The sequence below is a fragment of the Plecotus auritus genome (assembly GCF_963455305.1).
Source record: "Plecotus auritus genome assembly, chromosome: 2".
NCBI classification, from domain to species: domain Eukaryota; kingdom Metazoa; phylum Chordata; class Mammalia; order Chiroptera; family Vespertilionidae; genus Plecotus; species Plecotus auritus.
This window is the reverse complement of record NC_137771.1, coordinates 222,671,685-222,697,992: the sequence shown is the minus strand read 5'-3', so window position 1 is coordinate 222,697,992 and position 26,308 is coordinate 222,671,685. Positions and strand designations below refer to the sequence as shown.

Here is a 26,308-nt window from a genome sequence, read left to right as displayed (position 1 = left end):
GAGCAGAAAAGAACTTAGCTTTATTTACATCAGTACAACAGCAGCACACATAGTCCAGTAAAAGCACGAGGCATATTAAAACATAGCCAGCTCGCAGCAGTCTGGATAGTTCCTGTCATAGAAAGGACGTATCCAGCCCACAGATTCACATTAACATACACGGTATATTAATATCAATCTCTGTATCATACACCACAGGCACGTTTGCACACAGGACCACCTCCTGCAGCAAATTCACTCTAATAACAGTATTGGGGAGGGGGCCACCACGTGGCACACACATGACAATGACCAAGAGGGCCAGATCACCACATCTTTTATAGCCACGAGTGCTTGGAGGGTCTCCTGGAGCCGCCCTGGGCGTTACACAGCTCAGAGGTTTGTAAAGGGTCAAAAGGCCCCTCTGAGACCCCCAAACAGCAGCGCTCCCCACAGACGACCACCTGACCGAACACCGGAGCTGGAAAGGGGCCGACGAGCTCGGTGGTCCATCCAACCAGGTAATACTGTTTAGAGTCCGAAACTGAGGTTACAAGTGAATTTTTAAATGACTCTTGCATATTTGGCTCTAGAGTTCAAAAAACATTTGATGCAAAAGGAAATGCATGAGAGCAATCAGCTGCTGGGAGGCCTGTGGTCGCCACAAGGCCGGCTGAGAGCATTCTGAACCCGGCAGAACGGGTACGGCCACTGCGCCGTGTAACACCCACCTTACCACTTTACACACGTTGCTCGCAGACCAGACCACCGAAGGACATGAACATTTTTTCAAAGGTTTAAAGCCACCGTTGACACTGTGTTCATCTAGTGACAATGTCCCGTAACACAAGGATTCCACGAAAACCTTCTGAAGCAGGCGGCCTCGTCTGCCGCTGCAAATGAAGACGGAAGACGCGGCTCCTCCTACCCCTCAGCCCGAGGCGGGCCAGCTCCAGGAACCGACCTCAGGAGCAAGAGTACAGCGAAATGATTTCAACCCATCGTCCCTCTGACACCGGCACACGGATGGGCGTATGAATCAGCACCTTCTAACACCTTCATCTGGAGGGTAACACACCCACACTGACTCGGGCACGAATCAAGAGTCAGCCGCTTCTTGATGGCCTGTTCGGTCAAAGTGCCGCCAGCCCATCAACAAGGTGAGGGTTGCTGACCAGCACGGCATCAGCCTGTCCCCACCGCGGAACGCGACAACGGGACAAAAACCCCGCAAGGGACCCGGTGTCCGAGGCCGGCACACTAGGTCTTGCTTCGCCGGAGCAGCGTGGCGGCGGGGCTGCGGCTGCCCTGGAACTTGAGGCTCTGCAGGTTGACGTGCGCCCCGTGCTTGAGCAGCGTCTCCACCGTCTTGGCGTGTCTGCCCCGGGCGGCCAGGTGCAACGCGCTGAGCCCCTGCTCATCGGACAGGTTGAGCACGTCGGCACTGACCAGCTCCTCCACCACCTCCGAGTGCCCGCTGGCGGCAGCCAGGTGCAGCGCCGTCTGGTTCCGGGGCCCCCGGGCCAGCACATTGGCCTTCTCTTCCACCAGCAGCTTGACGGTCGCCAGGTGCCCGTTCCGAGAAGCCAGGTGCAGGGCGGTGCAGCCCTCTGCGGTCACCGCCTCCCTGCTGGCGCCCCGATGCAAGAGCAGCCTGGCGGTGCTCGTGTGCCCGGTCTCCGCGGCAACGTGCAGGGGCGTCTGCTCGAGCAGGTTGCAGAGGTTGACGTCTGAGCGCAGGTCGATGAGGATGCGGGCCACGCGGTAGTGCCCTCGCTGGGCGGCCAGGTGCAGGGGCGTCCTCCCGTCCAGGGTCTGGGCATTCACGCTCACCCCCGGCTGCTTGGCCAGCAGCTTGACGATGGGCAGGTGGCCCTGCCAGGCAGCGTAGTGCAGCGGCAGCCAGGCGTCCTTCCCCTGCAGGCCCACGTCGACGCCCCGGCGCAGCAGGATGCGCACGACGCTCTCCTGGCCGTGCTGGCAGGCCACGTGCATGGGCGTGCGGCCCTCACAGTCCGCCTCGTTGATGGAGGCGTTCTTCTCCAGCAGCAGCCGCGTGCTGCACTCGTCCCCGTTCTGGGCCGCGAAGTGCAGGGCCGTCCACTGGTCCTCGTCCGTGGCGTTGACGCTGATCTTCCGGGCCAGCAGGAGCTCCACGACGCCCCGCACCCTCTTCTCCACGGCCAGGTGCAGCGGCGTGGAGCCCTTCCTGTTGGTCAGGTTGGGGTTGGCGTTGTTGAGGAGGAGCCACTTGACGCACTCCTCCTGCCCGGCCTCCACGGCCAGGTGCAGCAGGCTGGCGCCGCCCTCCAGCACCAGGTCCACGTCCTGCGGCTGCAGGATCTTCATCAGCCGGCTGGTGTCCCCGCTCACGATGGCATCCACCAGCTTCCTCTTCTGGACGTCGGTCGTGCCCAGATCTGCGGGGAAAGCGGGTGCGGGGGTCAGACGAGGCCGCTGCCCGCAGGCTTCGTTCTCGAAGCCGGGCTGGTGTCCTGATGCCGCCCACTCCTCCCCACGGCCTCCGGGTCGCTTGCTACCTGAAACGGCTAACGTGTCGTGTCGTCCCTGCTGGTTTAATTTTAGATCTAGTGGGCAGACCCTGCGCAGGTCAATTAATGACCCCGAGGGACTCGTGTCGATTTGCAAAATAGACATCATCCTAGCCATGCTGCTTAGACAAAGGATGTAAAACTCAGGCCCCCGCTGGCTGTCAGAAATGGCAGTGACTGCTAACGGGAGGGAGGGAGGGTGGGAGGGAGGGAGGGAAGGAGGCTGGGAACAGTGAGGGAGCGACAGACCAGCCCCAACACCCACAAACCAGCACCCGGGGCAGGGGCAGGGGCAGGGGCAGGGGCAGGAGCAGGGGCAGGAGCAGGGAAAAGCACCTTCTAAAACAAAAACCCATCAAAATTAACATCGAAAGATAAGATGAGCTGAGACGCGCCCCACGCGCCCCTCCAACAGGCAAGTGTTATAACCTCCAAGGATCACTCCTTCATTATAATGCGTGGCCACAGTGAATGGGGAGTCCGTGAACAAGAAGTATGGGGGTGTTTACCCAGCACTAGGAAAGGGGGGGGGGCATAGGGCTGGCCTCCACAAGAGAGATCCAGGGTGTGGGGTTCGATTCGTCTGCTGGTCTCGCTGGATGCAACTCGGGGTTTTCAATGTGGAAACCTGAGGTCCGCCCCTGCACCGGTGCCGCCCAGGTAAGACCCTCCTGCACGGCCAGGTGTGTGGCCCATCAATCAACACTAAGGGGCACCAGTTGGGCCAGCGCCCCCCTCTGGATTTGGGCTCAGTGAGCCAACCATGCCACAGACACCCAGAACCGATCAGTGGCGGGATGGAGAAAACAGAGAATTACTGTCAAGAACCAGGACGCCTCATTCTTGTAGTTGTTCAGGGACATCACCGCACCCTGCCCACCGCCAGCCCCATCATCACGCTCGTTATCTCCCAGGACACAGGGCCCCCACTCACCGCCCGTGGAAGGCTCCCGCTCGAAAGACAGGGACAAGGACCCTCTGGAGGAGAAGGCAGAATCGACCGAGGACACGCCCGACAGCCGCTTGCCGCTGTTGGCCGATGGGAGTTTGGATTCGGAGGAGCTGCGGCTGAGCTCGTCGGGCCCCTCGAGCGTCTGGGAGATGCCGGAGTCCAGCTGGGACAGCAGCTCGGAGAGGCTGTAGTCCTTGTCGAAGGCCGGGGCCGAGGCTCGCTTCAGGGGCGTGGACACAGGCGCCTGCGAGGACGAGCACAGGGAGGTGAATGAGGCTCCGTCCGCCGTCCCAGGGGGGAGGCGGGGGGAGGGAGGGAAAAATGCGGTCCTGGTTTGTCACACAGGGAATGTAACTCCTGCTGTCCTACGCATGGCACCCTGGGGCCCAGGGACACCGCACTGGCCCACTGGGTGGGAAGACCTGGGAAGGAAAGACCGGGAAGTCCAGCACCCGGCTGCCCTGGACCCCGTCCGCACAGGGGTATGGTACACAGCATCGCTTGGACAAAAGGCGGAGCATGGGCATGGGGACAGGCTGCAGAAGCATGAAGCTGGTTGCTGGGCTGTGTCCATCAGAACGGGTCAGTGCTGGTAAGAAACAAAGGGAAGAGGTGGGATTGGGCCTGGGGCTCCCCCAGCTCTCCCCACATTGTCTGCAACCTGCGACCTCTCCTTCGAGCTGTGCGAGTCTGGCTCGGGGCCCGGTTTGGACAAGGGCAGGGCGGGGCCAGCTACAGTGACAACGCTGTGACCCACCCTCTACAGCAGCGGTCGCCAACCTTTCGGACCTCACGGACCACCAGTGGTCCGCCGACCACCAGCTGACGACCGCTGCTCTGTAGGGCCTCCTCTAACAGGGACGGAGGCAGATTTCTGGTGGTGAACAGAGTCTGAGGCGACTCAGGACTCTTCCCACATCGGGTCCATGTGACTCCAAACCCTCCCCTTCTGGGAACTGCTGATCTGCTCTGCGTTGGTGTTTGGTGCGCGGAGTCACACCCACTTGTTGGATGCCTTTATTTCCTTGGCGGGGGCGGGAGGGGGGGAGGGCCTGGCTGCCTCCCCGGGACACCTTTGCTCCCCAACCTCACGCACATGCTGTTCCGACAGTGGAAACACACACCATAAATGCTCACTTGCACCCCAGCTCACACCATCGGCCCGGGGTGCACTGCCCAACAGCAGATAACGTGCTGTAAGGTTAGTTATTATCAGGCTTCACCCCACAAGTCTAGTACCTGAGCGTACTTAGGGCGACCTGGCCCTGGAGCTTCTTATCACATCTTACATCACCCGTGTGGCACTCACAGAACAAATCATTCATTCGTGAGAAGATCCCCAAGCCGGGGCTGCAAGACAGGCAGACCCAGAGCCCAGGCCCGCCACCCCACCCCCAGCCAACAAGGCCCGGCCGGGCTGGTTCAAAGGACATCCGCCTGGCGGCATTAGCTTTCCAATGTCACAGTTCATTCGTAAGCAGACAGGTGGCGGGGACGGGACACCGTCAGGCAGGAAACATGTGGGCACCGAGCCTGCCATGGGACCCGCCGCCCTGTCACTGGGCACAGGACTCCTGTGACCGACTGATGTGAGTGGGGCTCCAGGGAGGCCGAGCCGCAGAACGAGGGCACGAGGGCACGGCTGGCAGGGGCGTTTGTGGAGGAGAGGCCGTGGGTTGGAAACGTCAATCCCCACGCAGCGCACAGGCCCCCTCGGGAGTCCTCGTACCTCCGTCTTGGGCTCCGGAGGGTCTTTCGCATCCAGGTCCTGAGTTGCCTCTTTGACCTCATCGTCGGGTTTCTCACACAGGTCCTCGGTCTCCGAAGTGATTTCTTTTGGGGAGAAAACAAAGAAGGGCTCGTCACTTGGACAATGACCTCCATACGAACGTGTCACCTCAAGGAAGGAACGGGGACAAAAGAAGTGACACCCCAAAGCATCCAGAACTCAGGGACCCGGGCAGCACTGGTCTCTCCACGGCTGGCCCTGGCTGAGCTCACAGCTCACCACCATCCTCCACAGGGGCCAAACCGGGGCCTCCGTCAGCAACTTCTGCAGGTCTCACCTCACTCGAGTAGGAGTCAAGGTGTTCCCGATTCCCAAAGAAGCCTTTAAGAGTGGGGAGGGGAGAGTGCAAGCCCCCCCAGCACCCGGCACATGACCCCCCCCCCCCCCCGCCATTCGTGTGTCCCCCTGTGCTTTAAATGCAATGGTCAGCTTCAATTCCATCAGGATCTCTTCCCAACCAGACGACACACCCGTTCCATGGGGACAAGACCCCGAGAAAAAGGCAAAGGCCGGGAATCACACCATCCCTAAAAGAGGCACCGCTGTATGTGAACCTGAAATACCAAGCACAGGCTCCTCTGGGCAGCAGGCCCCGCCCTGGGCTGCAGCGGGGGTGGGCGGCTAGAGCTGACGTTCATGTTCCAGTTGCCCATCCCGGCCCTGGCACCGAGGGCCACGGGCAGGTGCCAAGGCCAAGTCGACCCTGCAGGGCTTGCTGGGGACACCGGCTCTGCACGGCCTCCTCCTCTGGCCCTCTCCCCAGCCCCGTCCTGATCCTCTCTCCTGGGACACCAGCAGCTGGACCGAGCAGCCACATTTGGGAGCACTGCACCGGGCGCCGTCTCCGGTCTCACCTTGGAAGGTGGGCCGCTCGCGGGGGTCCCCGTGCCAGCATCTCTGCATGAGGCGCAGCAGGTGGCTGCAGGCCCGCGGCCTGGCTCTGCAGACGGGCGGCAGCTCCGGGCGGTGGCCCTTCACCACCTTCACCATGATGTGTAGGATGTTTTTCTCATCTGCAAGGGAAGGCACACGAGTCAGGGCAGAGCTGGCCCCTTATCTCCGGAGGAAACACAGCGGCGGGGAAGCGCCGAGGGGCCCGTCCGGGGCCTGTCCCTGCACCTCCGCAGGCCGTGGCCTGGAGACCACCTGATGCTTCTGAAAGCACTGGGCTTCCGTGAACCTTAGGTTCTCAGGGCACGTCTGTTCTTCCCCTCCCAGCATTTAGAAATACCTAGCAGCTCCCAGTGTCACAGGGAAACCTTTGTGGGCAGCCAACGCAAAGGAAACTGGGTTCAAAGGAGAAAAGTATCTGACAAGACATGTTCCAAGTGGCCGTGCCCACCAAGGGAGGCACCCGTATCCATCCCGGGTGGCACAGCCCAGCCTCAGGTGCACCCATGTCTCCCTGGGATATCACCGGTCTTCCTGAATTCCAGGTCCTATCCCCAAGTGCAGACCCCAGCTGGTCTCTGCAGTGCTCAGGTCTGGGGTGGGCAAATAGGGGCCTTTTTCCCCAAAATTCACAACATGGGGCCCCACCTGTCCTCCTTGCCAACTTCCTTCAGAGACACACCTGGGCTCATTAGCACATCATCATCATCATCATCATCCTGGTCACAGGCTGAGGGGCCCCAGGGGACCCTCAGCGGGTCAGGTTCCTTTTTCTGCTCAGCCTACACCACACTGGCCATGAAGCCGGATTCCAGGAGTCTTGCTCCCACCAGACCTCCCACCCCCACAGCTCTCCGCTTTCCCACGGAGCGCAGGAGTCTGCGTCCGGGCAGATGAGCAGGTGTGGAAAATTGGCCCAGCGTCCCGACCGCTGCTAGGATCCGGCTCTGATGTTTTGTTCCACTTCCCCGTTAAATCTTGTGCAATAACTCTCTCGGGTTTCTACACATTATTTCCATGAGAACCCAGACTTCCAAAAACCCAACGTAAACTAAACACCCGGAGGACGGCCTGCTCCCACACAGGTGGGAAAGTCCACCGGACGCCTTCTGCTCCCGCACCTTGAACTCGCCTATCTACCAAGCAATAGAGCACGCGGGCCTGGCCTCCCCATGTTAACATCAGGCACCCGGCCTTGGGTGTCGCCTCCACCAGATAATTTCATGCCAGACTAGCTCGCTGCCACACGTAAGTAATCCAGACCACGGACCTCCCAGAGGAGGGGCGTTAGGAGACCGGATGCCGGGTGGAAGGACAATATGGACAGGATCCTACAACGGCCTCGTCTGCGTCTCAACCGGCAAAGGCTCTGGGACCTGGGGCCCCAGGGTGACCTGCATTTTTGGGGGGTATTATTGGTCAGGCCACAATATTACGAGTGGCCCAGATATGCTCACAGAGGAAAAGAAACTCTCCTACGAGGCAAAAAAGGGCCTGACTTTTACAGTCAGTGTAGTAAAACTCTCAGGACAGAAACCGGAACAGCGTTTGACTAAAGGGGGGAAAACACTTCAGCTCTGGAGTGGGTGCTGGTGACCCGGGTCACCCATTTGTGTCAAAATCACTCAGTGATGCTGGCACCGGGGGCCCAGCACTATGAATGGACTTCACATGAGCAAACTGCACACTTAAACATGGTTAAGGTGGTCAATTTCATGTTATGCGTATTTTATCACAATTAAAACTTAGAAAGTTTGAAAAAGGAAAAGAACTGGCTGGAAATAACCACAACAGGCCAATGCACAGGCAGAAAGCAGGTTAGCAGGCGCGGGGGGCTGGGGTGGGGGCGGCGGAGTGACTGCTTAATGGGCACAGGGTTCCTTTGGGGGATGAGAATGTTCTGGAACTAGATAGTAGTGGTGACTGTACAACACTGGGAACGGGCCAATAAATGCCACTGAACTGTACACTTTAAATGGTTAAGATGATCGGTTTTATGTTTGTGTATTACATCACACACACAAAAGAATTCGCCGGCACCTAAAAACCCCACTGAGCGCAGCCCTTCGGGTCTGTGCCTCTTCCTGTACATGAATGACCCCTCAAGAACACTTTGTGGGCACACCGGACCTCCTGCCATGGGTCTTGTGCCAACCTGGCGGGCAGGACAGAGCAGCCCCGCTCCCTCAGGGCAGCCCCACCGTGGGCATGTGGACCACAGGCGTGGCTAAGGCAGAGAAAGAGCCACACAGCACGCCCGCCGCTGTCCCGGGGGAGCCAGAGACACTGCCCCCAAAAGTACGTCCACTCACCTGCAAACGGCTTCTTCTGCGTCAGCACGCCCCAGATCACGATGGCGAAGCTGCAGGGAAATCGGCAAGTTAGTGTCTGCGAATAGAGCAAAAGCGCTCACGCAAAGCAATACGTGTGAAGAAAGCCCCTCCGGCCTTCACAAAAGAGAGATGACACCAAGATGCTTCTCGTGATTTATTTTAAACAGGCACACGTCTGGGGCACACGTCCCATTGGTGGCTCAGATGCTAAACAATGGAACACACCCAGCCAGCGAAGCTGTACGTTCCAACACCACACGGGAGCCCCGAAAAGACTGCCACCGTCAGCCCGTGGGCAGAGGGGCCGTGCCGGCTGAATTCACCACGACCTTCCTGCAAACACGGGGCACCCCGTGCTGACTGCGGCTCTGGGCCTGGCGAACTTGCCCACTGAGAGTCCATCAAGGGTCAAGAAACATGCCGGCAGCCATGAGCCTTCCTGAGCCCTTCTTGGTTGCTGGAAATTATACACGGGGTGTGGCCAAAGGTTCACAGTTGTGAGTCGGCAGAACAGCTTATTCTTGTATTATTATTTATTAATCACTGTATTATTTTTTATACGAACAACAGTAAGCCTATTTTTGCCCCACCCTGTATACCTAATTTAAAAAAGTACTCTGGATACACCAACAAATGGCTCAATCTGATAAATTTAAAAAATATGTCTATGAAAAAACAGGAGTCCAAACCCTGAGCCCCACCCTGCCCTGAGTTGACAGCAGCTGTTGATAAGAAGTCTCCATTGCATGTTAATGAAAATCTATGCATTCAGGCTTTCAAACTCTGCGCTCTAAAATAAATAATCGGATTCCCCTGAACCCTGCAAGCTGTAGCAAGCACCCCAGTGCCATTTGCCAGCAGCCTGCAGCTCCAAGCCTGCTCAGCACACGCACAATGGTTTTATTACACGCACAATGGTTTTATTGTCAAACCAGTCCGCCAGGACTCGGGCAGGGATGGGGACAAAAGGGAAAGCTCGGGTGCTCCAGGGCCTAGGGCCACAGTCACCTTGCGTCAGACAACAGCCACAATGAGGGGCTTAAGTGCCTGCGTGCAGCCTCCCTCCCTCGTTCCTTCTCCCAGAACCTTTGTCATCAGGACCTTTACAATTTGGTACAGGAAGGCCCGAACGACTCGGGACCTGTGTGCACAAGAATGTTTAAAACATGCAATACCTGCCTATTTAGTCAGAGACACTGACCTCTTCTCCCTTTGATTGTCAAACTAAAAAAACAACAACAGCCAATGCAACAATAGCCATTTGGTGTGAACGAATCAAAATTATACCTATTTTTTTATTGTCAGATTGGCAAAAACATCTATTTTTGGGTGTGCCGCAGAATTTTAGTAATTAGTGTCTGCGCCCCGAGAGGAGAAAGGCTGAACGTCGCTGTTCTGGTGCACAATGCACTGACCTCGTCTATAAACAGGCTGTGGCTGTCTGTGTTCCTGTCGAAGGTAAGTGACGCTAGGAGGTACAGGCTGCTGGGCCCCAGGGACTGGGTGTAGGAGAGCCTGAATCACAGACACTTACAGCAGCAGGTTCTTTCCACAGACAAGATACACAACCCACGGTTTAAAGCAAGTTTCCAGTGCGGAAGTTGCCGGTCTGTTATGTAACTGGCTCTAATGGCACCAACCATTCACACCCTCCACCCTTGGCCAGCAACAGGCACAGCCTGTGTTCCTAGGAGAGTGTGTATACCTGGGGCAGCCTATACCCACCGGCTAACAACCCAACCCTTTCATTTGGACTAAACCTCGTATCTGATGGTAGCAAGGAGTCTCTGGGAAAACTGCCCTTCAGAGCATGAAGAATTGGGGTAGAGAGACCCTGCGGGCCTGACATGCAGGGGCTTGGGGGCTGCACAGCTGTACACACCTGTACACATCATGCTTGGTGTCAAAGAGCCGGCTCTTCTCTCGGATGCGCTCCGGAGGCAGGTAGGCGATGGTCCCGAACAGGCCGTCCATGCTGAGGTCGTGTGAGTGGGACAGCCCGTTGCACTTGGCCAGCCCAAAGTCAGAAATCTGCAACAGAGCGGGCAGAGGCGGCTCAGCAGGCGCCGGGGCAGTGTCGGGCACTGCACTGCCGCTGCCACTTCAGAGGCCTGGTCAACATCCCCGCCACACCTGACAGTACGGGTCCCTGACACCCTGGGAGTGAGCCATGACCGGTGCTCCCTGAGCGGGTGGGCGAGCACGGAGGCTTAGGAAGACCAGGTCTGAAGCCATTAGCAGCTGATGGATGTGGGGAAATGACGCTTTAAGGAAGGAATTCACCGGGAGCAAGAAACCAGGAGAAGCGTCGCCTGCCTCTGCCAGGCAGCACGCTGCCGCTGTGGTCGACAGTCCACGTCGGCGTGAGGGCAAGAGGCAACGCTTAGCTTTTCCGGGTTTTCAGACGACACATGAAAGCGAGGCTGACCAGGTTGGTGCTCAGCAATCCAGTTCCGCAACCGGGCCAGCTGGGCAGGCGGGCAAGTGGCAGCAGGCTCTTTAAAGGGAACTGCACCTTCAGAAGCCCTTTAAAGCGAGCAAAACACACACCACAAAACCTCATCCTCCACCTGGAACGTTCTGTGATCAACAGACGCTTGCAGACTCCTCCACCAAACGTGGCACCCAAATCAAGGATGGAAACACGTCTCCTCCTCCGTCCCAGGGGCTGCCCGCCTGGAGGGGCACCTGGAGCCCAGCCACTCGGCCCACCTCCGCCTCCTCCCTTCCTTTGCACAAAGGTGTCCTGACAGCTCCCAGAGCCCCCACTGGAGGAAGTGAAGCCACAAAGACTCCTGGGGGGATCCTTGCTGCCCCTCAGACCCCCCACATCCGCTGAAGCGCTGTGTGTGGGACTAGGCCACAGGCGCTGGCATTAAGGGGCTCAGAATCCACATGGAAAACAGCCCCTTTATATTCTCCTTCGAGGCTTATGGATTCCTTTAAGCCTCCCAGTCAGCTCTAGGCTCCTCCTCAAACACGCCTGTGGAGCGACAGGAACTGGGGCTGAGCAGGACTTAACTCTGGGCTCACTGTGCCAGCTCACGGTGAGCCAATGTCCTGATGTAATCATCAGCGCTGAAGGCAGGGAGAAGCCAGGACTGGCGGCCCGGTCCCTCAGGGAACTCTGACCACCTCTGCGGGGAGGTGATGGGAAGGAAGCCGGCAAGAGTGGACCCGCCCTCTGTTTCTGTGGCCAGGCTGTGCCAGGCCTGGGTCCACAAGGGCAGCCAGCCTGAGCATTTCTGGGCCCCTGGCAGCTGCCCGTTCCCTGGCCTTCAAGAAACTCCCCACTCTGGAAAGGAGAGCGTCAGTTCCCCAGAATGAACCCATCACCCCGACCCTGCAGAGCCATAAAGCAGCTCACGGCCATGCCCCGTGCCAGCACCTTGGCACCCACCGCCCCACCTCACGGGCAGCCTTTTCCCTTCATTTCTGCCACTTTCCGACATAGCCAACAGCTTTTAATGTACTTGGTGAAGGAAAATTAGCATAAATTCTATGTTAAAAGCTCTGACATCAAAATGCAGACTTAGAAATCAGAATTCCCTGATGGCTGCTGACCCTCCGCCTGCAGAGTTCTCCCCGCAACCCCCCGCCCTTTCCCACCTGCCCTGCAGAGCCTGCCTGGCCTGTGCCCTCCCCCCCACACCCCTGCTTCCTCAACAGCAGGACCGGGGCCATCCCTGTGAATGGCAAACACCCGTCCAGCTGGACCGGACCAGTGCGGGGCATGGCCAGGGCTGAGCTGCCTGAGAAAGGCCCCTGTAGACCTAGAGGACCAGGACCCTCGGAATTTCCCGGAATATAGTCTCATCTAGGCAAACTGGGACAGAGGTGAGCCTGAGATTTTAAACAACATTATTTCATCTTCAGCATGAAATGGGTCTACTACTCGTACATTAAAAATAGCATTTTAATATTAGTTAATATTATTTAATATTATTTAATTAACATTACTATCAAGTATTAATTGAATATCGTCTCTAATACACGTTGCAAAGCAGATGGCTGTTGTGAGATCTCGCGCTTGGATCACCCCTATCTGTGGACAAAAGGTCGCCTTCAGGGCGCAAGGGCAGGCTGACACCTTATCTCATTTCAGGATTCTAGAATAAAGGTTTATTGCTTCAAATTACCACCACTGCAAAGTGCCCAACTGGCCTGGCAATGACTTAGAACCTCAAACAAGGCCCCGTGCCCTCACACACCCTATTATCGATTTCTGAGAACGCAAGATGCGAGTTATGTAAGTACAGTTTTCTGTTTGTTTGGGGCTGTGCAAGGTGACGAATGTGCCTGATTAAGCAGGAGTCACAGAAAAGCTGCCACTCGGGCCTTTCGGGGTGCCCTGGGTGTGGAAGCAGCAGCGACACCTCGCTCCCAGTCACGGAGACAAGTCCACGCAGGCTCCACCCCACTCCCGGCTCAGCCATCCTAGGCTCCTTAATAAGGCCCTGCTCTTGAAGGAATCCTCACTCACCTATTAAACTGGCAGACCACGCCAGGCCCGCCAGGCCAGGTGCTTAAGGAGAGAGAGGAAAGGCCACACAGGCCCCGCGAGAGCCAGTGCAGAAGTGACCTACAAGGACAGCAAGGCCACCGTGTCGGACAGTCGACACCCCACTCAGCTCCTTACCCAGCCGGTATTAGATGCCTGCCGTGGACCCGGCGTGGGACCCTCCCTAGATATATGCCAACGTCCCAGACGTGGGAAGATGACTACCTACTGGCCCCCAAAACGCCAACACCAACGACACCAACCCTCATGAGCACTTCCGCGGGCCAAGCACTTGGTTGTCACTGACCCCTCACAACAGGGAGGTCTGACCCCACCCGTCAGGGGACAGCCCGGGGAGGAGGCCTGTGCTCCTGAGGAGGACGCTGGAAGGAAGGTGTCACTGCGGCTGTCTAGGGATGCCCCACATGACTGTTAGGAGAGTGGGAGGGAACGGGTTGATAGGAAAGCGCAGCCAGGCCCATCAGGGCCCGGGACTCTGGGGCCACCTCAAAGGCACGTGCTCAGACACACCTGTCCGAGTACCCGGTGCCCACTCGCCAGCCCTAAGAAAAGCACGTTCCAGCCCTAGCCGGCTTGGCTCAGTGGAGAGAGCATTAGCCTGCGGACTGAAGGGTCCCAGGTTCGATTCCGGCCAAGGGAACATGCCTGGGTTGCAAGCTCGGTCCTCAGTGGGGGGCGTGCAGGAGGCAGCCAATCGGTGATCCTCTCTCATCATTGATGTTTCTATCTCTCTTTCTCCCTTCCTCTTTGAAATCAATGAAATGTTGCTGTTTTTTTTCAAAAAAAAAAAAAAAAAGCATGTTCCCAGGAGCCTCTAGCACAGTGGTTCTCAACCTTTCTAATGCTGTGACCCTTTATACAGTTCCTCATGTTGTGGTGACCCCCAAACATAAAATTATTTTCGTTGCTACTTCATAACTGTAATTTTGCTACTGTTATGAATCGTAATTTTGCTACTGTTATGAACCTGTGGGGTTGAGAACCGCTAGCAGGGTCGCCTAAGACCATTGGAAAACACAGATATTTACATTACGATTCATAACAGCAGCAAAATTACAGTTATGAAGTAGCAACGAAAATAATTTTATGGTTGGGGGTCACCACAACATGAGGAACTGTATTAAAGGGTCGCGGCATTAGAAAGGTTGAGAACCACTGTGTCTAGCACACCACCACTCAGCAGTCATTAATGCCGGGTAAGGGAAAGGCCTCCCCGACTCCCCTACTCCTCCTGTTCCCCCAAAACCCAGCATTTCCGATTTTTCTTGGGCTGCTTCCTCCACCTAAAGGCTCTTCTGCCTGCACCCCACTGCCAACAGCAGAAAAGTCTGATGCTCTATGAAGACTCGGCCCCCACCCCAAGCTGGGTGAGCCTGGCCATGATTTAACCCTCTGAGCCTCAGCTCAGCGGGAGCTGGGAGCCACCGCTTTGCCGATCGGGGCAGCTCCTGCAGGCAGGGCCTCTGGCACACAGCGGGGGCCTGTCACCACCTTCCCTTTCCTGTATGCAGTCAAGTTTGCGAGCTAAGGTGTCATCTGCACTGGCCCCCACGGGATCGCACACGCTGGTGAGAACTGTCATGTCCGTATGTGCAGGCCGCGCCACTGACCACACGGAAACAGGACAGGGCAGCTTCCATCCCAGCTAAAACCTTGTTACGAGCGACACCTACTTCAGGGACAACTTGTAATTAGTGTGCGAAGTGAAAACAGCATTTCCCCACGGCCTCGGGCTGGCTCAGCCCAGAGAGGTGCCTGCTGTGTAGACTGGCACAGGGAGTGGACGTGTGTGGGCCACCCAGTGCCACTGACCTGTCACAGGTGAGAAAGATGAGGAAGCCAGGGGCAGGGCGGGACTGCATGGGGTCCCTCCTCCTCAGGCCAACAGGCAGGGGTCCTGCGAGTGCAGCAGATCAGCCACGTGTCAGAACACACAGGTGAGTCCCTTCGCCAGGCCCCAGTGTGAACCAGAGGACGCAGGCCAGTGTGGGTTAATCCTTCTCGCTCATGCAGGATGCGGGGAAAGGGCCTCCCGGGCAGGTGAGCATCCCCGTGTGGGGAAAACCATGAAGAACCCAGCACACCAAGGCCTGCCAGAGACACACACCGACACACAACCTGACTATGCACCTGACTACCAATTCCAGGTGGCTGGCATCCGGGTTTTAGTTCTGTTCTTCTTCATCCTTTTGTTTTATAAACTTACCAGAAACAGAATAAGAAAGAGCAGCCCTCACAGGCCTCACGTCACTGGAACAGAACGAGCCCCATCAGAGCCCCGTGCCAGGGCTGCACCTCCATCTCAGAGCACCCCACATCCGCTCCACCCGCCCCTGCAACCAGCGAGGGGGTGCAGCCTGAAACTACATCTCACACAGAGATGGCCAGCACCCCCCCTCCCCACCCCGCCTGATCTCTCACCCCATTTCCTAAGACATCCACTAAGACCAGATCCGCAAACCCACAATCTCTTTTGCCGGGGTGTGCAGAATTTAGAGCCAGGTTCCAGGATTTGGGGGTGTGACCCATGCTGATTCCACTCAGACCAACCATGACAAGACAGGGGATTCCAGACATCCTCAGGCTAAGAGAGGCCTCTCTGCTCAAGCTCTCTTCCACGAGGACCACATCCTCGTCCGCCCTCACACTGCCCGAAGGTTCCCCTGAACCCCGAGTCCCCCTGCGCTCTCCCGGCACTCACCGCCTCACCCCAGGCCCCACGGGAGGCCCTACCTTGACGTGGTAGTGCGCGTCCAGCAGGATGTTTGCGGGCTTGAGGTCCAGGTGCAGCAGCGGTGGGGACATGCAGTGCAGGAAGTTCATGCCCACTGCCGTCTCGTGGATGATGCGGAAGCGCAGGTCCCACGGCAACGGCTCCGAGGCCAGCAGCTTCTCCAGGGAGCCCGTCTCCATGAACTCCATGACCAGGCCAACGGGATCGCGGCAAATGCCGTACACAGGCAGGATGTATCGGAACTTGGCCATCTCCATCTTCTTGGCTTCTTCCAAGAGCTCCAAGCGCTCCCTGAAAGGGGTCAATGGCATGAGCAACGCACACCGGTCACCTGGCCACAACGCAAAGCACCGCGGCCAGAGAGATAAGCAGGTCCACAGAGCTGACAGAATTACTGAGACACGCACAGTAGCTCACTTTAATGTGGCGTGATTAAATTCTGGGCTGCCCGAGATCCTCAGCTATCCCAGCACACCTAGTTATTATCTGAAAAGCCACAGGCAGCACGCAGCCAATGCCCGCTCAGGGACCGAGGGAGGAGAGGGATGCTGGGAATCCCTTCTGTTGGATGAGGGAGGAGAAGTTTAGGTTCAAATTATCCACATGAAGAAGCTAACCCACCTTTTGTGTTGAGGCCAGCAATTTCGGTGGCCCAGTTATTCCTAAGCCCAACCCCAAACTCAAATCAATGGCACATTCGTCTAAAGCAGGGGCTGCAGAATGCTGCCCAAGAACCACTTTTTGTAAACCGTGTTTTAATTTATAGTAAAATATACATAATACACTGTGTCGTTTTAACCATTCACATGCGTACAATACAAAGGCATTACATACGCTAGCAATGTCGTACAACTATCACCACTATCTACACGTAAAACTTTTGCATTATCCCTAAAAGACATTCTGCACCCATTCAACGTTAACGCTTTCTCTCAGCACCCACCCCACCAACCACTTCCCTGCTTTCTGTCTCTAGGAGTTTGCCTACTCTAGGGACCTCACAGAAGTGGAACCCTACAGTATTTCAGTAACTGGGCCTGTTTCACGGATCACAATGCTTTTCACCTGTGCTGTGGCACATACCAACACTCCACTGGTTTCATGGCTGGTGATATTCCATCGCAGGAACACACCACATCGTGTTTATCCACTCTCCTACTGCGGGACCCCTGTGCTGTGTCCACCTTCCGGCTATCGCAGGGGTGGGGAACATCAGGCCCGCGGGCCGTATGAGGCCCGCGAAATCATTTGGTCTGGCCCTGCCGAGGCATTGAGGGTGACTTAATTAAATGTTTGACCAAATACAGCAGGCTCACTTGTAAGTTGGTAATTTTGTGTGGCCTGGGAAGGATGTTATAAATATCCAAATGGCCCCTGGCAGAAAAAGGTTCCCACCCCCCGGGCTACAGTGACTAACGCTGCTGGGAAGGCGTGGTGTGCAGGTATCTGTTCGGGTGCCTGCTTTCACTCTGGATATACATCTAGGAGTGAATTGTTGGGTCATGTGAGAGTTCTATGTTTAGCCTTTTGAGAATGTGCCAAACAGTTGTCCACAGCCTGCTCGTCTTCCCGGAAGACAGTCTCACCATTCATGTGGCTGTGGCTGCATTCGCACCCCAGGCAGAGGTGAGCGGTTGCAACACAGACCCTGTGGCCTACATAGCCCGAAATACTTACTCTCCAGCCCTTCAAGAAGGTGTGCAACCCCTGGACTCAGGTCACTTCCCGGAGCAGCCTGTGGAGTTTCAGACTAGCTCCCAGTGCCTTGGTCAGTGTTAGCATTTTAGGTCAAAGGCTCAGGGTGCATCCAGGAAAAAGGCCAAATCCTATGAGGGCAGGGCTTGACCACAGGTGATGCAGGTTGGTGGTTCCCAAGCCCAGCTCCTGGAGAATGGATTCTAAGTGGGTGCTGGGGACCCTGCCTTCCAATATGCTCCTAAGGAAAAAGCTCAGAATCACAAGCCCAGACATGCCACATGGAGCTGGGAGCACGCAGGCAGCAGGCTGGGGCGACCTTGAGGACCCCCCAGAATGCAGACTCCAATACAAGCAGCCCTGCCCCTAACCCAAAACACGCTAGTTCCCACCACAGGCTCTTCCAGAGCTTGGATGCACCTGCCCGCCACCTGCACCCGCTCCCACGCCCTGGCCTACTACAGGGTCCTGCTGGAGAGTCCGTTTCTTATCGATCTGCCTCCCCTTTGGGGCCACAACACGCTCCCAGGCGTCCCCGACAGTTATGAAAACACTGCCCAGGGAGGAGGCGGCCAGCAAGGAGGGGCCGGGATTACCCTGTTTACCAAAGGCTGCAGCACCCAAGCTCAGCCTGCACTCAGCTCTCACGGGGACACTCCCATTCAGGCCCCGGTGAGGGGCGGGGAGGCTCGGCAGGAGCTCAGCCCCTCTGCCCGCCCACCCGTCCAACCCACTGGGAGCCGAGCCCCCATGTGAGCGCCCGGGAGCACACGCCAAGGGGCTGCGTGGTGGGGTCTGGGAAAGGATCCCTGTGTGCAGACCAGTGATGCTCACCCAGGGCGACCTCGCTCGCAGGGGACAATGGGCACTCTCTGGAGACATCTGGTTGTCACAAATGGGGGCTGCTGTTCCTGGCACCCAGTGGGTGCAGGCCAGGGATGCTGCTCAACACCCTGCAAGGCACAGGACAGCCCCCAAGACACAAGTGCCAACGGTGCCAAGTCTGAGAACCTCGGGTACAGACCAAGTCAATGCTTTTACAGCCAAATTTAAATAAACCACCGGTCTGGAATCACCCACTTCAACACGCCCAGCATTTCCTTGAATTTTAATCCATATCTAATTAAAATTCACTTACTGACTAGTAATTACTGAGCACCTCCTCTGTATTAGAATTGATGATAAAGAGAGCCCTTCCCTGCCTTCACCAGGTTCACCTTCCAGGGGAGAAGATGGAAAATTACACCAGATCAAGAAGTGTAGCTGAGAATCCGAGCACTGTGAAGAGGAGGTGCAGGGGCCCATGGGAGACTTCATAAAGGTGGCCCCTGACCGGAGCGGGGAAGGGCAGCGAGGGCTCACGAGGGACTCACAGACGGGCGGAGACCTGCTCGAGTCCCAGGCTGGGGAGAATCCTTCAGACTCCATGACTGACCGGATGTCGGGGAGAGAGGCAGCAAGGGCCACCCTGATCTCCTGGGGTTCCCCATTTATGATGCAGCTGCCAAGGAGGAAGCGGGGGGGGGGGGGGGGGAGGGTGGTGGAGTGGTCAAGAGTTTGGTGTTTAACAGGCTCGGGAGGGAAGGAGAATCTCACTGGCCTTAGAAACAAGGGCAGCACGCATCGGGAGTGAACCGTGACGTCGCTACAAACAGAGCAGAGTTCAGCCTGACTTGCTTCCTTAGCGCTCTGCTCACAGCCACAGCCAGTTCATGGAAAGCAAGACGTCCACAGAGGGCCCTGCCAGCTTGTGGGGCCCCCGGGCAGGGCTGTGAGCTGCTCCCACTCTGGCAGGGCCTCGGGAGGTTCCCTGCCTGGCCCAGGCCGGCCAGCCCCTCCCTGCAGCCTCGCACGGAGCCAGGCTTGGGGATGACACAGACATCCACCCCTAACCCTGTGCCATCTGCAAGGGGAAAGGGCTGGTGCAAAGGTCAAGCATCGTTTAAAACGAAGCTGGTCACTTAAGAAGGAGAGAGAAAACGACACCCCTGAGCCGGCTCCTTTCTCCTCCCGGGGAGGCCTGGTTTGTTATCTAGCACGATGAGGACGAGGCTAAGGCAGCTGTGGGCAAACTACGGCCCACGGACCCAATCCGGCTGTTCTATCCGGTTTTCTTGCTCTCCCCTCCGCTCCTTTACTTTGAATTTATATTAGGTCACACAAACACTCCATCCATGTTTTGTTCCGGCCCTCCGGTCCAGTTTAAGAACCCATTGTGGCCCTCGAGTCAAAAAGTTTGCCCACCCCTGGGCTAAGGACACGCACTCCCTGCTGTGCAGCTGGGGGTCTGCACGTGCTGCTACTCCCTCCCCTCTCGGTTAAGAACCGGCTCTGCTCCTATTTACTGGTGTGCCCTTCCTGGGGCACCGTGCCCACAGGCACTGGCATGTGTCCCTCTGCCGGATGCGGAGACCTGCTTCCAGGGCAGGCGCGCGCGTCTGGAACGCAGGTGTCTGCAGGCTGGCCCTGAAGAGGACCATTTCCCACTGTAACAGACACTCTTAAATGAGTCCTCTATGCCAAACCTGGCTGATAACAAACCCGTGTGAGGGCACAGCCAATTATCCAAAGGCTGCAGATCTTATGAAGCAAAAGCTCCCAGCCACTCTGCAAATAACGATTTCTTCCATTTGCCCAAAGGGCTTAAAACAGAAAACCCGGGTGACTTCTGATCGCTGAGCTCATTAACACATCACTCCTCCCCTCCCACCTCGAGTTCAGCCAGTTCGTTGCTCTGGCCCCAGCCCTGGGCCCTTCCACCAAACAGAGACCCCGTTTACCTCAGTTTCAAAAACTCAAATAAAAAGAGCCGCTGCTGGTTTGCTCCGGAAGGCGGATCAGAGCTAGAACGTTCTAAGAGAGCCCGTGTCCTCTTTGGAACCAAGGCACAAACGACCGGGGACACTTCTGCAGAGAAAACCAGGTCTCCTGGAAACGAAGCCACTGTTTCCAGACACGGATCACCTTCTGCGGGGCAGCAGAGGAAGAGGAGCCCGGGACCGCCCAGCAGCAGGTTCAAGGGGACTCAGAGGTCAGCCAGGTGGCACGGGCCTGGGAGTAGGGTTGGCCAGCACCCCCTAAAGGATCAACACAAAAGAAGTTCATCCCGTTCATATTTCAGTAACTACCAAACCCAAATCCAAATGGCCCCATGCTCTAGGTCTTCAGTTGCTCCTGGGGCACCCCCACCCCTGCTGGGAAGCCCCAAGGACCACCACCAGCCTAGGGAAGCTACAGCCCTTCCCGGAGCCGGAGCCGATCAGGTGTCTAAGCGACATTTGCAATTCAATAAGCCTGAAAGGGGCCTCGGGGAGCCGCTGGAAAGGATGGAAAAAGTGACCCTCCTACGAAAGAAACCACCAATTGTTTCCTGTGGACAGTAATTATTTTTTAAACGCTTTCCCTCAAAGCATTGCTTCTGGGTTACGTTGACAACACAAAAGGAACCGTAGCTCTATTGTTATTATGACTATTATTTTAGGACCCCAGGCGATTTTTCAGAACAGTCCCTACACCCCAAAGCTGGGTGGGGCCGAGGAGTGCCCCAACCTTCACGGTGCCAAGCCTGGGTCAGGGTCACCCCATTCTTCCCTGTTGGGAGTGAAGTTCCGCGCCACCCGAATCCACTGACATCAGTCTCACTTAAAACCCCCTAACAACTGTGCTGCGCTACACGTGTAGCTACAGTTAGGCACAGCTCAGTAGGACTGGCGTCATGTTTCTCTCCCATAATCATTTCAAAACATCTCCTCCCCCTTCACCATTTGGGGAAGGATTGCAACTTCCATTTCCCAGCAGGAATGGAGAAAGGCTCCCCCCGCCCCCACCCCGCCCCCTAGGTCCCCCTTGGTCCTGGATGGAAACTCTCTGGGCATTAACAGGACCCAGTTGAGCTTCAACGGGTTAAAGATCCTTTCTCAACAGCAATTACATTAATTCCATTTTTTTTCTCATTTAGAGCTAGTCAAAGCATATCCCACCACCAATCCCAGGAAGGGAACTGGGCGGAGAGAAATAGCAATACCATCAGGCGGATCATTTCTAAGACACTGGCTGGAGAAGCCTCCGCGCTCAGGAATCCCTACTAAGACGTGGTCGGCAAACTGCGGCTCGCGAGCCACATGTGGCTCTTTGGCCCCTTGAGTGTGGCTCTTCCACAAAATACCACGGCCTGGGCGAGTTTATTTTGAAGAAGTGGCGTTAGAAGAAGTTTTAAAAATTTGGCTCTCAAAAGAAATTTCAGTCGCTGTACTGTTGATATTTGGCTCTGTTGACTAAAGAGTTTGCCGACCACTGCCCAAGATCGAAGGCCTCCTGCGGCTTCCCTCCCTTCCTGGAACCGGGGACGGGGCGGCCCTGGGCCCTCCATAGGCGGAGAAGCAGTAAAGGCTCGGGGAGACGGGCCAGGATGGGGGAGGTGAAAAGCGTTCCGTAACAGAGCACTCCTCGGAGGGGGAGAGCTGGAACCAGGTTTGGGAAAAGGCAGCGGGAAAATGGTGTCATCACTCCTTAGCTGATGCTCCCAGCACAGCTTTCTCGCCTCGCACCAACCCAATTACTTTCCCAGGGAGCCTGCCCGGGTTCCCACACTGCTATTTTTAAAACTGACAAGAAACGGGCTTGCCGGATTGTCAGCCCTGTACTTACAGACCCGGGGGCTGCTTGGGCTCGTCCTGACGAGCCGGTGCCCATGGAGCATTAGCTGCTGGGCCGGTGCCCAGCCAGGCGCTCACTCACTCAGGGCTTCCTCTTAGCCTGAGGGCTGGGCTGGAGGAAGGGGGCCCCTAGAGTCACCAGTTCTGGTCCAATGGAAACACCCCCATCCCCAGACTCTACCCAGGGCCCCCTAAAGATGGTCAGCCATAAGGAGCAGGAAACACAGATCCAAGGTCGCACCACCTGCCCCCTCCCCGCCCCGTTCCCCCCCGCCCCCGCCAAGGGGTGTCTGGATCTGGGCAGCCCCCACCTTCCCGTAATGAAGTGCAGGCTCCCAGGGCTGGGGCCGTCTGCTGCTCTGCGGAGCCCAGGGCGCTGCTGGGGATCAGGCCCTGCTGTGGCTAAGGGCTAAGGGGTGGTAGGAAGGCTGCAGCCAGGAGACCCCAGCCTGCCTGGAGGTACAAGCGGCCAATGAAAACCAGCCTGGCCCACACCTGTACCTGTGGTGGGTCCTGACGTAACACGTGGAGGGGAAAGGAAAGGCCCGGAGCTAGGGGAGGTCATCAAGAAGGCCAGGGCTCCTGACTGACTCCAGTACGGCCTCTACCTTCACTTTTCAGATGTGGTGGGCAGGTGCTGAAAACGACTTGCCTTGAAGTCACCCCAGACAAGCTGCAATGTCCCTTGTGTATTAAACCTGCCCCTGCCCCATCTGGAGAGGTCTCTGTTCCTCCAGTCTCTCCCTGCCCTCCATGTACGGGGCCAATTTCAGATTATACGTGGGAAGCTCCTGAGGGGACTGCAACCCAGCACCCAGCCTCCCCTGGCAGGAGTTAGAGGTGCTGCCCTTCAAACAGGTGAGTCAAGACGTAGCCCAGAGGAATACAGGGCCGGGGCTGCACCCAGGAAAATCCTATTTCCTACGAGGGAATAGCTGGCACACAGCAGGGTGTGGATGGGAGGCAGCTCACCAAAAAGGCAATGAGGCCCGGCCGGTGTGGCTCAATAGTTGAGCGTGGACCTATGAACCAGGTCATGGTTCTATTCCCAATGAAAGCACATGCCCCGGTTGTGGGTTCAATCCCCGAATGCAGGTGGGGGGCATGCAGCAGGTGGGGGGCATGCAGCAGGTAGCCAATCAATGATTCTCGCTCATCATTGATGTTCTATCACTCTCTCCTTCTCCCTTCCTCTCTGAAATCAATAAAAATATATATTTTTTTAAAATAAAGGCAATAAGGTCGGAGGACTGAAGGGTTGAGGGTTCGATTCCTGGTCAAGGACATATACCTCGATTGCAGGCTCAATCCTTGGCCCCGATTGGGGTACGAGTGGAAGGCAAACAATCAATGTGTCTCTCACACATTGATGTTTTGCTCTGTCTCTCTCCCTCCCTTCCCGTCCCTCTAAAAATTACAGGGAAAATATCCTAAGGCGAGGATTAACAAAAAATAAATGAATAAATAAATATTTTTTAAAAGCAATCAGGACAACCTGCCAATCCTAATTGAACAATTTGAAGGTCTAGCTCAGGGGTGGGGAATGTCTGGCCTGTGGGCCATATATCATTGGGTTTGGCCCTGCCAAGCATTAGGGGTGAGTTAGTTAAATGTTTGACCAGCCCTGACCGGTTTGGCTCAGTGGATAGAGCGTCGGCTTGCGGACTGAAGGGTCCCAGGTTCGATTCCGGTCAAGGGCATGTACCTTGGTTGCGGGCACATCCCCAGTAGGGGCTGTGCAGGAGGCAGCTGATCGATGTTTCTCTCTCATCGATGTTTCTAGCTCTCTATCCCTCTCCCTTCCTCTCTGTAAAAAATCAATAAAATATAAAAAAAAAAAAAAAGTTTGACCAAACGTAGCAGGCTAATTTTTAAGTCGATAATTTTGTATGGCCCTCGAATGATGTCATAAATATCCAAATGGCCCTGGGCAGAAAACAGGTTCCCGACCCTTGGAGCTGCCCTGCAGCATGAGAGACACAAATCCCAAGGAGAAGCTCAAGCTGAATCCAGTAAATTCAGCCAGAATTTTCCTGGCCAAGAGCAAGGGTTTGAGCATCTTCTCAACTGGAGAACTCCACCTCGGCTGCAAAGACAGAGCTGCAGACTGCTCAGTGCGGCGGAGTGCAGGCGGTGAGTGTTTCCTGTTGGGCGATGCTGACCTCGACATGCCACCACCTGCCTGGTTAGGGCAGGGCAGGAAAGGCTTCCAGTTAAAGGACAAAACACTTTTCAACCAGGCTATGCAAGGGCCTAAGCGACCCGCTTCAAGTGCAGAAACCCTACCTCCAGCAGGGCCACCCAAGAAACAAGGGCCAGTGGCTGGAAATAACAGATTCTAGGATGTAGCTGACTCATCTGCCCGGGGACCCACGGCCTTGTTTACTTTCCTCCTCCAATACAAGAAGCTGGAGGTAAAACCGTCTCTGATGAATCAAACACTTGGACCAGAAGACGACATCCGACAAATGCCCCCAAGAGCGTACACACACCCTGAGGGAGAGGGTCTTGCCTTTCAGGATCTAACCATTGGCTGGCATTCAAAGTGGGGTTTGCATTTCATCAAAATAACCACAGCGCCCCTCCCGGCCTGAGCAGTTCCCAGGACTGCAGCACAGTGAGGGGGAAAGAGCGTGCACAGCCTCACAAGCCCCTGACCCTCCCAGTTAGCTATTTTTATGTCACCCCTCTACTGAAGTTTCCAGAAAACACTGGGTTAGAGGTGTTCAGCAAAAGGCCACCGATCTACTGTATTATCTACCTCCTAGGCCAGGATAAAAACACAAGTCTGAGAGTGCACCGGGCCCTGGGGAAGCACACACTACAGGCCTTCTATGTCCCTTAGTGACACAGTCACCTGGAACATCACCACCATCCCGAGCTGAAAAGAGGCCCCATCACCCCGGTACGCGGAGGGTTAGAAGCCAGGCCTCTGAGCCGGCAAAGGCGAGGTGCGGGTTAAAAGGAGCTGCTTTTCTGAGTCTGCTGGGTCCCGGGCTTACTGTATAAGGGGGATCTCCACACACAATACAAACACAACTTCCACAGAGAATACAAACTTCACCGCAGCCAAAGGACCTATTGCGCACACCGGCAACACAAGGTTAAGTAATTTATTTAAATGTACTCAGTTGAAGCCTGCATATAAATTATTAAAATGCAAACGCAAATGGAGAAGAAGAAAATAAAACAAACGAGCTGCTTCTCAAGACCCTCCCTCCCACCCCTACGCCCCCAAATTCTGCACACCACCATGGACACACCGAATGTAACTGGGGCGGCCGCACCGCCAGGCCCAAGCGCCAACGCGCAAGTGCCCAGGAAGCCCGGCCCAGCCAAGGACCCAGCCAAGCCAGTGCTTCCGACCGAAATAATTACCGTCTTACACCAATTTGTGCTCCAACGTAAATTAGTAAGTGAGTCAAACGGAGTCTAACTCACAAAGCCCAGATCCCCACACGGCAATTTGGCTAAGCCGGGCGCAGACCGCAGCGCCAGGCGGGTTCCGGGAGGGCCGGACGCGCCTCCGAGGGAAGCGGGTCCCGGCGCAAGTCAAGCTCCCGACCCTAAAAATCCGGGGATTCGCGGGAAGCCAGGGAGCACCACTGGGCACTTTACAACGTTTCGGGCAAACGCGGGCTCACGAAGTCGCTCCTAGGAGCCGCAGCTCGGGGACCAGCGTGCGTAATTAGACCGGAGCTCCCCAAACCTGCCCACTTTGGGCAGGCAAACCGCGCGGACACCGCGGGGCTTTACGGCTTCGCCCGGCGCTCGGTTCCCCCCGCCCCCCGCGAGGCTGCTCCGTAAGCGACGCAGGTGGAGAGAAGGGGACCCCTGGAACCCAAGCACCCCAACCCCAGTCCTGCCCCGGCGCCCGCCCCGGCGCCTCCGCCTGGGCTGCTGACCTGTCGTCGACGTGCAGACTCGGCGAGCACTTGATGGCGAGCCACGTCTTCCAGTGGACATGGCGCACCTTGTACACCTGCCCGAAGCCGCCCGAGCCGACCTTCTCCCAGCCCGCGAACTCGCCCGCGTCGAAGGTGCGCAGCAGCCCCAGGGCCCAAGGGCTCTCGCTGTCGCCCTCCATCGCTCGCCTCTCGCCTCCAACCTGAGCCGCCCGAGCCTCGGCCGCAGCCCAGGTGCTCAGGTGCGCGCCCCTCCCCACACGTCACTTCCGCCGCGAGCCCCGCCCTCGCCGGCCCCGCC

The 26,308-nt window shown here is 56.7% G+C and overlaps 1 protein-coding gene across 1 annotated transcript; it reads right to left on the bottom strand.

Annotated features, from left to right (window-relative positions):
* Positions 1–26,269, bottom strand: RIPK4 (receptor interacting serine/threonine kinase 4). The gene is made up of 8 exons (XM_080655056.1): positions 26,008–26,269; positions 15,752–16,043; positions 10,379–10,527; positions 8,476–8,525; positions 6,127–6,285; positions 5,213–5,316; positions 3,466–3,727; positions 1–2,399 (listed from the first exon to the last, which is right to left on the bottom strand). The coding sequence occupies exons 1-8, from the start codon at positions 26,187–26,189 to the stop codon at positions 1,240–1,242; spliced, it is 2,358 nt and encodes a 785-aa protein (XP_080511182.1). The 5' UTR covers positions 26,190–26,269; the 3' UTR covers positions 1–1,239.
* Positions 26,270–26,308: the final 39 nt, after the last annotated feature.

Excerpts from the sequence above, each read along its gene's own strand:
- RIPK4 (XM_080655056.1), bottom strand. The coding sequence starts at position 26,189 with ATGGAGGGCGACAGCGAGAGCCCTTGGGCCCTGGGGCTGCTGCGCACC. Across the intron at positions 16,044-26,007 it reads AGTCTGCACGTCGACGACAG|GGAGCGCTTGGAGCTCTTGG; the intron begins GTCAGCAGCCCA and ends GACCCCTTTCAG. Across the intron at positions 5,317-6,126 it reads CGAGCGGCCCACCTTCCAAG|AAATCACTTCGGAGACCGAG; the intron begins GTGAGACCGGAG and ends TCTCCCCAAAAG.